Here is a 14,059-nt window from a genome sequence, read left to right as displayed (position 1 = left end):
ATAACCCCCGCCCCTATCCGGCGTCTGCCGCCCTCCGCATCCCCCCGTCCCCGCGTCCTCGGTCCGCCACACCTCCTCAAACCCTCCAGCCCCTTGTCCCGCGGCCCCCTCCCTGGGTACCCGGGATCCCCGCGCCCCCGCGCTGCGCGTGCCGGCGCGCCCAGGTGGATGCGCGCGCGTTGCGTGGAGACAATCGCCGGGCACACCCTAGCACGCCGGCCCGCCTCCCGCGCCGCGGATTGGCTTCCCGCGGGCTGGCGGGCCCCGATTGGCTCGCGCCGCGCGCAGGCCGGGCCCGTTTCACGGTGGGTAGCACCGCAGCGTGGATGCTGTCCCGTCCCGCCGCGGCCCCGGGAGCGTGGAGCCTGAGCGGCCGGGCGAGGCCAGGCCGGGGCACCGCCGGAGCCGCTCCGCCGCCCACCCCGGGCCCGCGGCCAAGGGCAGCCTGGGGTCGCGGCCGCAGCCCGTGGCTGCGGGCGGTGGACAAAGGGCCATGCGGGACTGGAGGATGCGGCGCGGGGCGCGCGGGAGCTGGGGACCGCAGCGGCGCCGCTGAGCGCGGCCCGGGGCGGGGCCGGCCGCGATGCCGTGGTTCCCGGTGAAGAAGATCCGCAAGCAGATCAAGCTGCTGCTCCTTCTGGTGCTGCTCACCTGCGCCGCGTGGCTCACGTACGTGCACCTGAGCCTGGTGCGCCAGGGCCGCGCGCTGCGCCAGCGGCTGGGCTACGGGCGAGGTACGGGAGGGGGCGCGCGCCCAGGGGCGGGGGGCGGGGTGGGCCCCGAGCAGCGCCGGTCCGGGCCCTCCCCCCACCGCGCCTGGCTCTCGGCGTGGGCCAGACCCTCCCGCAGACCCCGTCCGCCCTTTCCAGACGGCAGTATTGGGTCAGGGGGCGCGGTTCGACCCGGTCCGGACGACGATGACGTCATCAGTGAGGAGCGCGACCCTCTTAGGGAGCGTCCCTGAACCTAGGCGGACTCCGGCTCTGGCCCGGAGCCAGTCGTGACAGGGTTCACGGGGGCACCTGGAGGGACCCCCCTCAGGCTTGTGCGCTGGGGTTTCCAGAAGCTGCTGCCTCCACCCTGTGTACTTTGCAGAGCCTCGGTTTCCCCATCTGCTGGGAGGAGGAGGGGCAAAGGACCAGCCTCCCTGTCCCGGGGCAGGTCGGGCGAGCCGACCCGAGTTGGCAGGGGCTCTGGGTGAGCCTGTGGCCGGGACTGTGTATTGGAGGGAGACATGGCGATGGGGACCCAGCCTGGAGTGGAGTCTCCCAGGCCCCTGGAGCTCACACCCCAGTGAGAACAGACCATGAACCCAGGAAGCAAAAAGGTCCTGGTGAGTGCACTGGAGTCCCTGGAGGGTCCTGTCCCTTTGGCTAGGGGAATTCTGGAAGGCCTCTTGGAGGAGGTGACCTTTGACACAACATGTGGGGACGAGCATCCCAACAGCAGGAGCAGCATGAAACCTGGAGGGGGGGGGGGGACACAGAGTGCCTGGAGCAGGAGGAGGAGGTTGGAGGAGAACACCTCAGGGCAGGGAACATCCCAGCCAAGCTTGCCCTGACTCTTCTCAAGAAAGTGAGGTGTCCTTAGGATGAGGGGAGCGTGGGAACAAGACAGAACAATGACTTTGACTCACCTAATCCACGGAGGGGCCCAAACCTCATTCCAGCCCCCACTTGCTGAGCCCCTCTGCCTCCACATGGTGTACCTGACACCTGGCCCCCCAGACCCCAGGCCAGGATTCTGGGCTTGTCCCCACCCCCAGTCCACACACCTCTCAGCCACTATAACCTCAAGAGGCCTCCGCACTGCTCAGTCCCCAAAAGAACACCACCACCCGGTTAGAGGATGAGGCAGGACGCCAGTGTGACCCAGCCACTCAGCAAAACCAACCCCTCTTAAGCTGCTTGTGTGGTTTTCTGAGACACCACAGTCCTCCTGAACCTGACTTCCTGAGCAGCCAGGGAGTCTAGCTCAGCAAACTGGAGGGGTGAAGGTGTGGGAACCCCACTTCTGAGAGCACTGAAGCCTGGTGGTAAGAAGCTGTTCAGGGTCCTGGAAGACGAAGCCTCATGTGGCACCTTCCAGGAGCAGCCTCATCTGTCGCCCCACCTCCTGTCCAGCCGCCTGGCCCCCCCAGGGCAGCAGCTGGAGGTGCCGAGGCCATCCTGACTGTGGGTCGGTGTGGTCTTCACATCCCCTGGGGAAGCAGCCGTGGAGGGGGCAGGAGGCCCACCTTCCTGGTGTCCAGCCTGTGCAGGCAGAGGTCCCCAAGAGACAGTAAGCTGGGAGCAGGGAGCCTGTCTGGACCTTGCTGGGCTAGGACCCTACAGCAGAAGGCTCCGTGGCCCATGGACAGCTCGGTGGAAGTGAGCCCCAGGGCCCGGATGGGAGGATTTGGCTGGGAGGCCCTCAGGGCTCCCCTCTCAGCTGGACAGAGGACAGACAGGGGTGAGAACTGGAATGAGGAGCAGGTGGACAGGTACCGCAGGGCTCTCAGGTAGGAGCCCACGGGCAGCCCCCCTCCCCCAGAGACGGGGCCTAGGGCTATTGTGTTCACACAGGAATCCAGCTCCTGGGGTCTGGATTGAGGGATGGGCATGGACGTCACAGCCCCAGCTTGGCCCTGGAGCAAAAAGGGGGGCTCCTGGTTTGGGTGTACATGGGAGGGGACTCCAGGGAGGTCAGGGGGTGCAATGATCCAAGGTTTGGACCCCACCAGGGCTGGCTGGGGGGCTGCTCAGGAAGAAGGTCTGGGAGTTCAGGGAGTTTGGAGAGCTGAGGGGTTTGGGGTAGCCAAGCTCTGGAGACGTCCACAGACAGACTGGGAAGGTACAGTCTCCCTCCAGGGCCGCTGTGTCCTCAGACCCTCCAGCAGCCAGACCAGTGTGCCTATCCCTCCTCTGCCAGGCTGGTGTCAGGGCTCCTTTGGTCCCAGACCCCAGCCTCAAGGGCAGCTTAGCCTCAAGATAACAAGCTCCAGCACTAATCAACCCTTAGCTCTCCCTTCTGGAAAGAGGGGCAGACACAAAACACTCTAACACCCAGGGAAAAGTACTAAGGGCACAGAGCAGTCCTGGGGGTCTTCCTGGAGGCAGAGCCCCTGATGAGGATGGCCAGGTGGGTGTTTGTGTGCACACACATAACTGCTCCCTCACACCAGCCAGGGAGCCGGGAAGCACCAGGTAGGGGGCTCCAGAGCCCCCCGCCCTGCAGTGGGATGTGGGAGAAGGAGCCAGCACTTGTCCCGTGGGTGGGTGGGGCAGCTGGAGCATAAGGGACCTCAGCAGGAGACACTGGCCTTCCTGCCCTGGCCCAGCCATGTGGGGTGGGGGTGCCTGACCCCAGCAGCAGGGGCTGTGGCTTTGGAGAAAGCCTGGGCCCTGGTCACACCCATGTGTCACCCATAGACGGTGAGAAGCTGACCAGTGTGACAGACGGCAGGGGTGTCCGGGCTGCACTGTCCACGCAGAGGGCGGAGGACTCCAGCGAGAGCCGTGAGGAGGAGCAGGCGGTGAGCAGGGCCCAGGAGACTGTTCTGCACACAGGGCCCCGAGGCGGCGGGAGCGGGCGGGCTGTGTGCGCGGAGGGCCGTGGGCAGCCTGGGCGCGCCCTGCTCCTGTGTGGTGCTGCCTGTCTGGAGCTGTGTCCTGGACCGTGCCAAGTGTGATGTGTGGTTGTGAGGACCCCTCCCCGCCCTTCTCAGCTCTGACCCTGGTGCCCTTTCTCTCCTGAAGCCCAGCGGTCAGGACCTGAACATGCTGTTTCCTGGGGGCGCTGGAAGGCCGCTCCCCCTGAACCTCACCCATCAGGCACCCCCATGGCGGGAGGAGGTGAGCTCGGCAGCCTGCAGTGGCTTGGGGGAAGGTGGGGGGCGTGTGCGGAAAGTAAGACCCCTCTCCCCCAGTACAAGGGGCAGGTGAACCTGCACGTGTTCGAGGACTGGTGTGGGGGCGCCGTGGGCCACCTGAGGAGGAACCTACACTTCCCGCTGTTCCCGCACGTGAGTGCTGGGGCCAGGGTACAGCGGGCCTTCCAGGGGGGGTGGGGGTGGGTTGGATGGGCATCGATGTCAGAGGTCACTGTCCCCAGACCCGCACCACCGTGAAGAAGTTGGCTGTGTCCCCCAAGTGGAAGAACTACGGGCTGCGGATCTTCGGCTTCATCCACCCAGCGAAAGATGGTGCGGGGGAGGGGACACGAGGGGGTGGGCTGTGAGGGGGAGGGGCATCCTGAAGGGCCACCGCCTCCTGAGCCCTTGTCCTGTGGCCTAGGAGACATCCAGTTCTCCGTGGCTTCGGATGACAACTCTGAGTTCTGGCTGAGCCCAAATGAGAGCCCGGCAGGTGCCCAGCTGGTGGCCTTTGTGGGCAAGGTACCCCCACTCCGCAGCCCTGACCCAGCTCCGCCCTCGGTTCACACCCTTCTTTCAATGGGCTTCCTGTGGCCTCAGTCCCCTGTCTCCTCCAGCTTCTTAGGACAGGATGGGATGGGGCTGGTGCTCCCAAGGAGAGGGTGAGCCCCCTCCACCCCCATGTTCCCCCCCAGACTGGCTCGGAGTGGACAGCGCCTGGAGAGTTCACCAAGTTCAGCTCCCAGGTGTCCAAGCCCAGGCGGTGAGTGACTGGGAGTACATTGCATGCATGTGCACACGTGTGCGAGGGCCTGGGTGACATCGTGCTGCGTCCGGGCCACACTGCCATCCCCAGGGACAGTCCCTGAGCCCCACCTCCTCTGCGCTCTCCACCGTCTGGGGTTTTGAGGCGGGGCAGAGCGCGTCCTCCTGATACCTCGTGTCTCCAGGCTCATGGCCTCCCGGAGGTACTACTTCGAGCTGCTGCACAAGCAGGATGACCAAGGCTCGGACCACGTGGAAGTGGGCGTGAGTGTGACCCCTAACCTCCTCGCCCTGCCTCCCCCTTCCATCCACTGCTCCCCACAAAAGGAAAGGTGACTATGGACCCCAGGAGCTTCCTGTCTGGTTGACGTGACGTCTGCTTAGGTTCTGTGACTGTCAGCACTGCTGGGAGGGCTTCCTGGAGGAAGTGGCCTTTGAGTCCTCTTGAGAGATGAGACCACAGGGAGACCCAGGGGGAGAGGATCTGAGGTGGGGGGTGCATCAGGGGCTACCTGGAGCTATCTGGACCTGGGCTGCTCAGACTTCTGTGAATGAGGCGATTGGATTTACACTTAAGGCTACGTGTGGAGGGAACCAGGAGGGACTCGTGTGGACCATTGGTCCCGGGTCGCGGAGGTGGGAGTGGAGGATGGCAGGACCAAGGACTGAGCCTGGCCGAGTGTGGGCTGGTGACCTTGGTGGACTAGGGGCTCCTCCCCAGCTCCGGGATGTCACAGGTGTCCGCTGTGTGGTGGGTGTCACCCAAGCTCAGCTGAGACACGAGTTTGGGGTGGTCTTGCAGAAGCTGCAGGGGATAGTTGACAGGGCCCAGGATGAACTGGGAAGGGAAAAGAGCCTGGTACAGTCCCCAGGAACCCCAACTTGAGAGGGTGGGTGAGGGACAGTCTACAAAGGAGACTGGGGAGCAGCTGCAGGAGTAGGGGGAATGGGAGTGGGTCCAGGCGGGGAGGCAGGTGAGGGTGTCAGGAAGGGTCTGAATGGGGCATGAGGTGCCCTTACCTGCTACCAGAGCCTCCAGCCTTTAGGCCACCCCCAGCTTCCCTGCTGCCCCCTCCGAGGACCCACCCTCAGAGCCTCCTGCATGAGTTCCCCACTGCCCCACTGTCCTGTTAGGGAATACCACTCCTCCCTGTCCCAGCCATGCCCCCCCCCCCTTTGGCCCTGATCACTCTCTCCACCCCCCAGTGGAGAGCCTTCCTGCCTGGCCTGAAGTTTGAGGTCATAGGTTCTGCTCACGTGTCCCTGTACACAGGTGCGAAGGTGGTACCTGGGGGCGGGGGGGAGCTCTTGATGGGTGGTCTCTTTGGAGTGGCCTCTAGATGTGGGAGGAGAGGGGTGAGGGGAGTTCTGGGGGCCCCACACATCCCTCCACCCCCAGATGAGTCAGCCCTGAAGATGGACCACGTGGCCCATGTCCCACAGTCCCCGGCCAGCCACGTGGGGGGGCGCCTGCCTCAGGAGGAGCCCAGAGCCGACATGCTGAGGCCAGATCCCCGAGACACCTTCTTCCTCAGTGAGAGGAGTCCCTGGGGACGGAGGGTGGGGGGGGGGAGTTGGGGAGCTCTGGGCTGGCGCTGTGACCGCCCCTCCCGCAGCGCCTCGAGTGGAGCCTTCGAGTCTGGAAAACGTGCTGGAGCCCTGCGCTTACGCCCCCACCTATGTGGTCAAGGACTTTCCTATCGCGAGATACCAGGGACTACAGTTTGTAAGTGCCGCTCACCAAGACTGCCCCTGAGACCCGAGCCCCCCAGCTCTGCCCTGAGCCCTCTGCGCCCCCTAGGTGTACCTGTCCTTCGTGTATCCTAATGACCACACGCGCCTCACTCACATGGAGACGGACAACAAGTGCTTCTACCGGGAGTCCCCACTGTACCTGGAAAGGTGCGTGGGGGCGTGCCCCAGGGCGGTGGGCGGGGCCTCTTCCAGCGGGTCTCTGGTGCCCCGCCCTCTCAGGTTCGGGTTCTATAAGTACATGAAGATGGACAGGTGCATGGGGGCGTGCCCCAGGGCGGTGGGCGGGACCTCTTCCAGCGGGTCTCTGGTGCCCCGCCCTCTCAGGTTCAGGCTCTATAAGTACATGAAGATGGACAGGTGCGTGGGGGCGTGCCCCAGGGCGGTGGGCGGGGCCTCTTCCAGCGGGTCTCTGGTGCCCCGCCCTCCCAGGTTCGGGTTCTATAAGTACATGAAGATGGACCAGGAGGAGGAGGGGGAGGAAGATGAGCAGGTGCAGCGCCGGGCCTTCCTCTTCCTCAACCCTGATGGTGAGTGCCTCTGCTGAGCGCCCCCAGCCGGCCCCTGGGTGTATCGGGCTTACTGGAGCTTTCTACAGACTTCCTGGATGACGAGGATGAGGGGGAGCTGCTCGACAGTCTGGAGCCCACTGAGGTGGCCCCAGCGCAGAGCAGCCGCCGACTCCCCACCCCAGCAGCCCCCACCGAAGCCAGAGCCACCCCCACCCAGCCCACGCCCCCAAGCCTGGAACACCAGCGGACCCCCTTGCGCTCCCGGGCTCTGAGCTGGGCTGCCCGGGGGGCGGTGCATCCCCTACCCCTCCTCTTGGGCCGCGCCCCGCCCCCACGTGCTGCAGTAGTGCAGCCGCCCCCAAAGGTCTACGTGACTCGGGTGCGGCCAGGTCTGCAGGTGCCCCCTCGGGCCCTGGCACCATTGAGCCCAGGTGGCCCGCCCTGGCCACCTTTCCCCGGTGTCTTCTTGCGCCCCAGACCTCTGCCCAGGGTGCAGCTGCGGGCACCCCCACGCCCACCCCAGTCTCGAGGCCATAGGACAAGCGGCTCCCGGGCCACAGAGCTGAGGCCCCCCGCCCAGGCCCAGGCCACGCAGGGGAGCCGGGAGGGCCAGGCACGGCCGCTGGAACTTGCAGCACCCACTGAGAACTTGAACATGCCATCCGAAACCCGGCCTGTGACCTCCTTCCTGAGCTTGTCCCAGGTGTCCAGGCCACAGCTGCGGGGGGTGGAGGAGGAGGAGGAGGAAGGGGACAGTGATGGGGCCCCTGCAGAGGAGGCTGCCTCAGAGGACAGCGAGGAGGCAGCCAGGCCCGCGCGCGGCCGCTGGCGCGAGGATGCCATCGACTGGCAGCGCACGTTCAGCGTGGGCGCGGTGGACTTCGAGCTGCTGCGCTCCGACTGGAATGACCTGCGCTGCAATGTGTCTGGGAACCTGCAGCTGCCCGAGGCCGAGGCCGTGGACGTGGTGGCCCAGTACATGGAGCGGCTCAACGCGCGCCACAGCGGGTATGGGGGCGGGGTGGGGAAGTGGAGACCCTGCCCCAGAGCTCATCCGAACATGGCATGCACCCCACCCCAGGGAAGTGTCTCCTCTCCTTTCTGGGCCCCTTATTATCCAGAGCCCCTGTTCAGTGTTCGGTTCCTGACACCACCACCCCCCCCACTCCCCAGCCCCTGCCGGGGCTGGCTCCTCTGTCCTGCACCCCCAAACCACAGCCTGGGACCTGGATCTGAAATGCCTCTGAGCCCCCAGGCCTCTCCTCCAGACAGACATACCTGAAGGTCCAACTAAGAGCCCCTTAGACCCTCCTCTCCTCTTCCACGAGGGTCTCCACCTGCCTCCTGCCTCCTGCCCTCTGTGGCCTGACCCGGGCCCCAGGGCGCCGATCTGACCTCGGCGGAGGCAGTGAGGAGTTCCCAGTTTGTGCCAAACCTTGCGGGAGGGCAGAACCTGGTCGTGGGTCCTGAGAGCCTCACTCAGGACTCATTTTCTGGCCTGTGATGGAAAGGTTTGAGTAGGACAGGTGTTTGACCTGTTTGGGGAGCCCATGGGGACTGTGACTGGTGGGCTTGTGACCAGGACATAGCCATGGGTGATGGGACGGCCTGGACTCTGGAGGTGGGACAGAGTGGATTCTAGGTGGCTGAGGGGATAAGCCTGCCCTTGGCTCTAAGACAGAGCAGTGGCATCCCATGGGCCCAAGGGGTCTGCTCAGTAGAGTGGCCGTGGCTGTGGCCCCAAGAACAAGGTGCAGACAGAACCAGAGAGTTTGAGGCAGGAAGTCCCTGGCGTTTAGGGAGAATGGTGGGTGGCAGGGTTGAAGGAGTCTGGTTCCCTGGGAAATCCCACAAGCTCCCAGTAGGGGGCACCGCCTGCAAAGGGCAGACTCGAGGCCTTAGTCAAGGTTAAGGGTCCTGTTTTCCCAGAATGAGGAGCCTCCGCTTGAGGACAGAGAATAGGGAAAGTAAGGTGCTCGGCAGGGAGGAGGAAGGGGCCAGAGGGCAGCTCAGGGCAGGCCCAGTGGCTTCTTCCCTCAGGGACCAGGACAGCTCCTGAGCTAGTGCCGGGGAGGCTGGAGGAGGCGGCTCAGAGAAGTCGCCCACGGCCTCGAAGTAGGTGGAGGATGGTGGCAAGTTCCCAGAGAGAGACCCCAGGACAAAGACCCCGGGAAGAGGAAGTCTGCTCGGACAGTGTGGGGGATACTGCAGGCCTCCAGCTAGAACTGCTTGCGGTCCTGGAAGGCCACTTTGAGACACTGGAACCTCATCCTGTGTGCAGTGGCACCGCTGAGGGGGTCTGAGCGTGTCAAAAAGACCGCTGTGAAAAGCCCGAGAGGGAGAGAGGACCCCGAGCTGGGGGGGCACCTGCCCCCATGGGCTGCCCTGGGAGAGGCGCGAAGTGTGGGCCGGCCGGCTGGGAAGGCCCCAGGGGCGGAGGCTGGGGCGCAGCGCGGGAAGAAGCCCTGCGGAGGCTGACCCAGCTTGCCTCCCAGGCGCTACGCTCTCCTGCGAATTGTGAACGTGGAGAAGCGCCGGGACTCGGCGCGTGGGAGCCGCTTCCTCCTGGAGCTGGAGCTGCAGGAGCGCGGGGGCGGCCGCCTGCGCCTGTCTGAGTACGTCTTCCTGCGACTGCCCGGGACGCGTGCCGGGGACGCGTACTGGGACGGAGAGAGTCCAGAGCCCGCTGCCACCACCTCTGCGCGGCCTGAAGGCCGCCCCGAGCTCTGCCGGCCGCTGCGCCTGGCCTGGCGCCAGGACGTGATGGTTCACTTCATCGTGCCAGGTGCGGGCGTGTTGCCGGGCAGCGCCTGGTCTCAGGGGTCCGCTCGCGGAGGCCTCGTGGGAAAGGGGGGGCGCCTCTGGCCCGGATGGGGTACGGCGCAGTGGGGTCGGGCTGGACTCAGCGGCCCCATCCTCCTCCAGTGAAGAATCAGGCACGCTGGGTGGCGCAGTTCCTGGCGGACATGGCCGCACTGCACGCGCGCACCGGGGACCCGCACTTCAGCGTCATCCTGGTGGACTTTGAGAGCGAGGACATGGACGTGGAGCGGGCCCTGCGCACGGCGCAGCTGCCCCGGTAATGGCGCCCCATGCCCCCACACCAGGGGCACCCAGAGTACCTGCCCTCCTGGGGAGGTGGGTTTTTCTGCCCCCAGGAATCGTTACCTGTCACTCACCACCCCCACAGGTACCAGTACCTGAGGCGAACCGGGAACTTTGAGCGCTCGGCAGGGCTGCAAGCTGGAGTGGATGCGGTGGAGGTGCGTGGGGGGGGTGGGGGGCAAGGGGAGAGCTGCCTTTCCAGGGGAGAGGCGCTCAGACCTCCCTGCGACCTCCAGGACGCCAGCAGCATCGTCTTCCTCTGTGACCTGCACATCCACTTCCCCCCCAGCATTCTGGACAGCATCCGCAAGCACTGCGTGGAGGGCACGCTGGCCTTTGCGCCCGTGGTCATGCGCCTGGGCTGCGGGAGCTCTCCCGGGGACCCACAGGGTAATGCCAGGAGTCCCACCCACGCCAGGGTAAAATCTGGGGACCTCTCCCAACCCCCAAGGCTGGCCTGGGGTCCCATCAGTGCCCCTATAATGCCCTGTAGTGTCTAGAACCCCACCCCCCTAGTGCCCAGGTTCTGCCCCAGGTTCTGTAGGTCATGCCCAGTCGTGAGGAGCCTCCTCCAATCATGTGCAGGGTTCCTCGGTTATGACCAACATGGAAGGGTAACCCTGGGAGGCCCCTGATAATGGGACCCACCCCAGAACCCCCCCCCCCCCCCCCCGAGGTCTGGAGGAAGCCTCACAGGACCTGAAGGGCATCCTTCGCTGCCAGGGTACTGGGAGGTGAACGGCTTTGGCCTCTTTGGGATCTACAAGTCGGACTTTGACCGTGTTGGAGGCATGAACACTGAGGAGTTCCGGGACCAGTGGGGTGGCGAAGACTGGGAGCTCCTGGACAGGTGACCCCTCCACCATCATGGAGGCAGACTTCCCCGTCTTCCTCCATCACCCAGCACCTGTAGGCCCAGAGAGACCTCATTCCCTGAAACCATTCCCCACCCAGGGTCCTGCAGACCAGGGGTACCCACTGAACCAGCTCTGCCCCCAGATCTATAGGCCCAGTGGTGGCCCCGAGTCCCCGTCCTCCACTGGGGCCCTGCAGGAATGAAACCCTGCCACCCCTAGCTCCTGGGCTGCGGTCCTGACCACTCCCATGCCACCCTCACCCAGGGTCCTGCAGGCTCGGGACAGCCCTGCCCCCCATCCTCCCAGCCCTGACACCCATCTCCACCCAGAGTCCTGCAGGCTCGGGACAGCCCTGCCCCCCATCCTCCCAGCCCTGACACCCATCTCCACCCAGAGTCCTGCAGGCTCGGGACAGCCCTGCCCCCCCATCCTCCCAGCCCTGACACCCGTCTCCACCCAGGGTCCTGCAGGCTCGGGACAGCCCTGCCCCCCATCCTCCCAGCCCTGACACCCCTCTCCACCCAGGGTCCTGCAGGCTCGGGACAGCCCTGCACCCCATTCTCCCAGCCCTGACACCCGTCTCCACCCAGAGTCCTGCAGGCTCGGGACAGCCCTGCCCCCCATCCTCCCAGCCCTCACACCCATCTCCACCCAGGGTCCTGCAGGCTCGGGACAGCCCTGCCCCCCATCCTCCCAGCCCTGACACCCGTCTCCACCCAGGGTCCTGCAGGCGGGGCTGGAGGTGGAGCGGCTGCGCCTGAGGAACTTCTACCACCACTACCACTCCCGGCGGGGCATGTGGGCCACACGCAGTCGGGGCCGGAAGGGCTCCCGGGTAGAGGGATCTTGATGATGAGGACACCCCACCCAGCTGCTGCTGCAGTCCTGAGCCTGGATTCTGGGGCCGGGGGGGGTCCCCTTAGGGCATGGCCCCAGCCGTGCCTGCCCCTCCCTGGCCCACTGAGGCTGCTGCCCACCGTGTCCTCCCACGAGAGGCAGCCTGGACAGCAGGTGTGGCTCCACTGTCCCCACACTCTGTGCGATGATTTCTGTGAAATTTTGCTGTAGCGATGACATTGTTTTCAGGATTTCCAAGAGTTCTGTCTGTTCTGTTTTTTATTCAGAATGAAATGAAATATTTTTTTTAGTTCTGACTGGTCCTCTGCCTGGCTCTCTTGGAAGGACAGAGATGGGCCTCAGCGATGGCCAGAGAGTCCTGTACGTGTAGGTGGCCCTGGACACTGTCCCTGCTCCTGATGACCTTCCTGACTTGCAGCGGCAGTGGCCACATGGACCCCACCTTCCACCCCCAAGACCAGTGTCCCCTTCCCATCCTTTCTCTTTGAGCTTCTGTGTTGGGCCCTGAAGTGGGCGGGGGAGGGGGGTTGGACATCCTCCTCAACACCCTGTACCTGTGGAGTCATGTGACCTTCACACCTGCCAGCAAAGAACATTTGGCCACGTACTGAAGTCCCCTTCATGTGAAAACAACTGGGGTACCAGTCCTACTCCGTCCTCCTTGGAAGTGAGGGGCACTTGGCACCCGGGTGGGGACTGCCCTATAACCAGGTTGCGCGGGGGTATCAGTTGGTTTGACCTTTGCTCAGGAAGCTGGAAGTTCGAGGTCAGGAGGGCACCGAAGAGGCTGGAGGATGCTGCTGAGGGCCAGCTGTTCCCGGGGTCCGCTCCCGTTTCAGGCTGGCTCGGTCGTGGGCGAGGAGCCGGCGCTCCGTCTGGTTCTGTGGGCCCGCCTGCAGCTGCTGGGACCGAGTCCCACAGGCGTGGCAGGATTTATGATCATACAGTTCTGACGGTCAGAAGTCCTACAACGCTGTTCCCGCCAGGTTGCCCTCCTGGAGGCGTTAGGTGGAATCCGCCTCCTCCTGGAGCCTGCCTGGGTTTCTTGGCCGGGGCTCGTTCTGTCTTCAGATGGCATCTCGCCACGTTCATGTCCCTCCTCCCCGTCACCTCTGCCTCCATCCTCACGTGTCCAACCCTGACCCTCCTGCCTCCCGTTCAGAAGGCCCCCTTTCATCACTTCGGGTCGCTCAGACAATCTCCCCATCTCCGTCACCATCCTTGACGTACCTCTGCACTGTCCCTTTGGCCATGTGAGGTGTCACAGGTTCCAGGGCTTAGGCTGTGGCTATTCACGTCCAGTGGGAACAGCACAAACCCTCCTGAGATTCACCCAGATCGTATCCTCGGTCAGACCGCATTGGGGTTGTGAGGTGGGTAGGACCCAAGAGCAGCAGGAGGGATTTGGGCGAAGGAACCAGACGGTACCCCAGTCTGGCCCCAAGAAGATTCTAGAGATGGTCCTGCTGGAACAGGGAAGAGTCATTCCCCCTGGGCCAGGGCTAGAGTGGCTAGACATTCATAGACACTGTCACCTGTGACATGTGGCTTCACCATGGTCCTGCCGGTCCACCGAGGACAAGGGCCCACGGTGCAGAGCACCCAGCGAACCTGCCGCCTACCTACTCCGAAGACACCAGAGGCTGCCCACTCTTCCCTAGGTACCCACGTCAGACGGAACTGTAACCACTTACAGATGTGTAACCAGAACAGAGCGAGCTCTGGACTTAAGGCTACACACGGAGGGGGAGGGGGGGATCAGACTTCAATAAATGGTGTCGGGAAAACTGGACAGACACATGCAAAAAAAAGAAACGGAAACTAGCTCTGGCCAGTGTGGCTGAGTTGAAGTGTCGTCTCATGCGCCAAACAGTGACAGGTTCACCCTGGCCAGTCTGGCCTAGCGGTTAGAGCGTCGGCCTGTGGACCAAAGGACTGCAGGTTTGATTCCCGGTCAAGGGCATGTACCTAGTTTACAGGTTCGATCCCCAGCCCTGGCTGGAGCCCTGCAGGAGACAGCCAATCCATGTGTCTCCCTCACATTGATGTTTCTCCCTCCCTCCCTTCCATTCTATCTAAAACACATCAATGAAAAAATATCCCTGGGTGAGGAGTAACAACAGAAAAAAAAAAAGGTGGTGGGTTCAATTCCCAGTCAGGGCACATACCCGGAGTTCCGTGTTTGATGGCCAGTCAGGACACGCATGGTCAATGTTTCTCTCCCCCCTCTCCCTCTCTCTCTGAAATCAGTAAGACTATATCTTTGGGTGAGGATTTAAAAAAAATTAAACTAGACCACTTTCGTACACCGTATACAGGAATAAACTCAAAATGGATTAAAGACTTCTACGTAAGAC

General features: G+C 64.0%; 1 protein-coding gene across 1 annotated transcript; it reads left to right on the top strand.

The window, feature by feature from the left end:
• The first annotated feature begins 583 nt into the window (after nucleotides 1-583).
• B4GALNT4 (beta-1,4-N-acetyl-galactosaminyltransferase 4) lies at nucleotides 584-11,694 on the top strand. Its single transcript, XM_036281151.1, has 20 exons — nucleotides 584-734; nucleotides 3,411-3,514; nucleotides 3,738-3,833; nucleotides 3,908-4,003; nucleotides 4,093-4,183; nucleotides 4,275-4,375; nucleotides 4,549-4,616; nucleotides 4,804-4,882; nucleotides 5,825-5,891; nucleotides 6,018-6,152; nucleotides 6,235-6,344; nucleotides 6,420-6,520; nucleotides 6,803-6,900; nucleotides 6,969-7,890; nucleotides 9,378-9,667; nucleotides 9,808-9,961; nucleotides 10,073-10,145; nucleotides 10,224-10,377; nucleotides 10,711-10,837; nucleotides 11,565-11,694. The coding sequence occupies exons 1-20, from the start codon at nucleotides 584-586 to the stop codon at nucleotides 11,692-11,694; spliced, it is 3,147 nt and encodes a 1,048-aa protein (XP_036137044.1).
• Nucleotides 11,695-14,059: the final 2,365 nt, after the last annotated feature.

This window comes from Molossus molossus, unplaced genomic scaffold, assembly GCF_014108415.1.
Source record: "Molossus molossus isolate mMolMol1 unplaced genomic scaffold, mMolMol1.p scaffold_m16_p_31, whole genome shotgun sequence".
Classification (NCBI taxonomy): Eukaryota; Metazoa; Chordata; class Mammalia; order Chiroptera; family Molossidae; genus Molossus; species Molossus molossus.
This window is presented reverse-complemented; position numbering and strand designations above follow the sequence as displayed.

Coding starts and splice junctions, on each gene's coding strand:
- B4GALNT4 (XM_036281151.1), top strand. CDS start 584: ATGCCGTGGTTCCCGGTGAAGAAGATCCGCAAGCAGATCAAGCTGCTG. Junction 4,184..4,274: donor CATCCACCCAGCGAAAGATG/GTGCGGGGGAGG, acceptor CCTGTGGCCTAG/GAGACATCCAGTTCTCCGTG. Junction 10,838..11,564: donor GACTGGGAGCTCCTGGACAG/GTGACCCCTCCA, acceptor GTCTCCACCCAG/GGTCCTGCAGGCGGGGCTGG.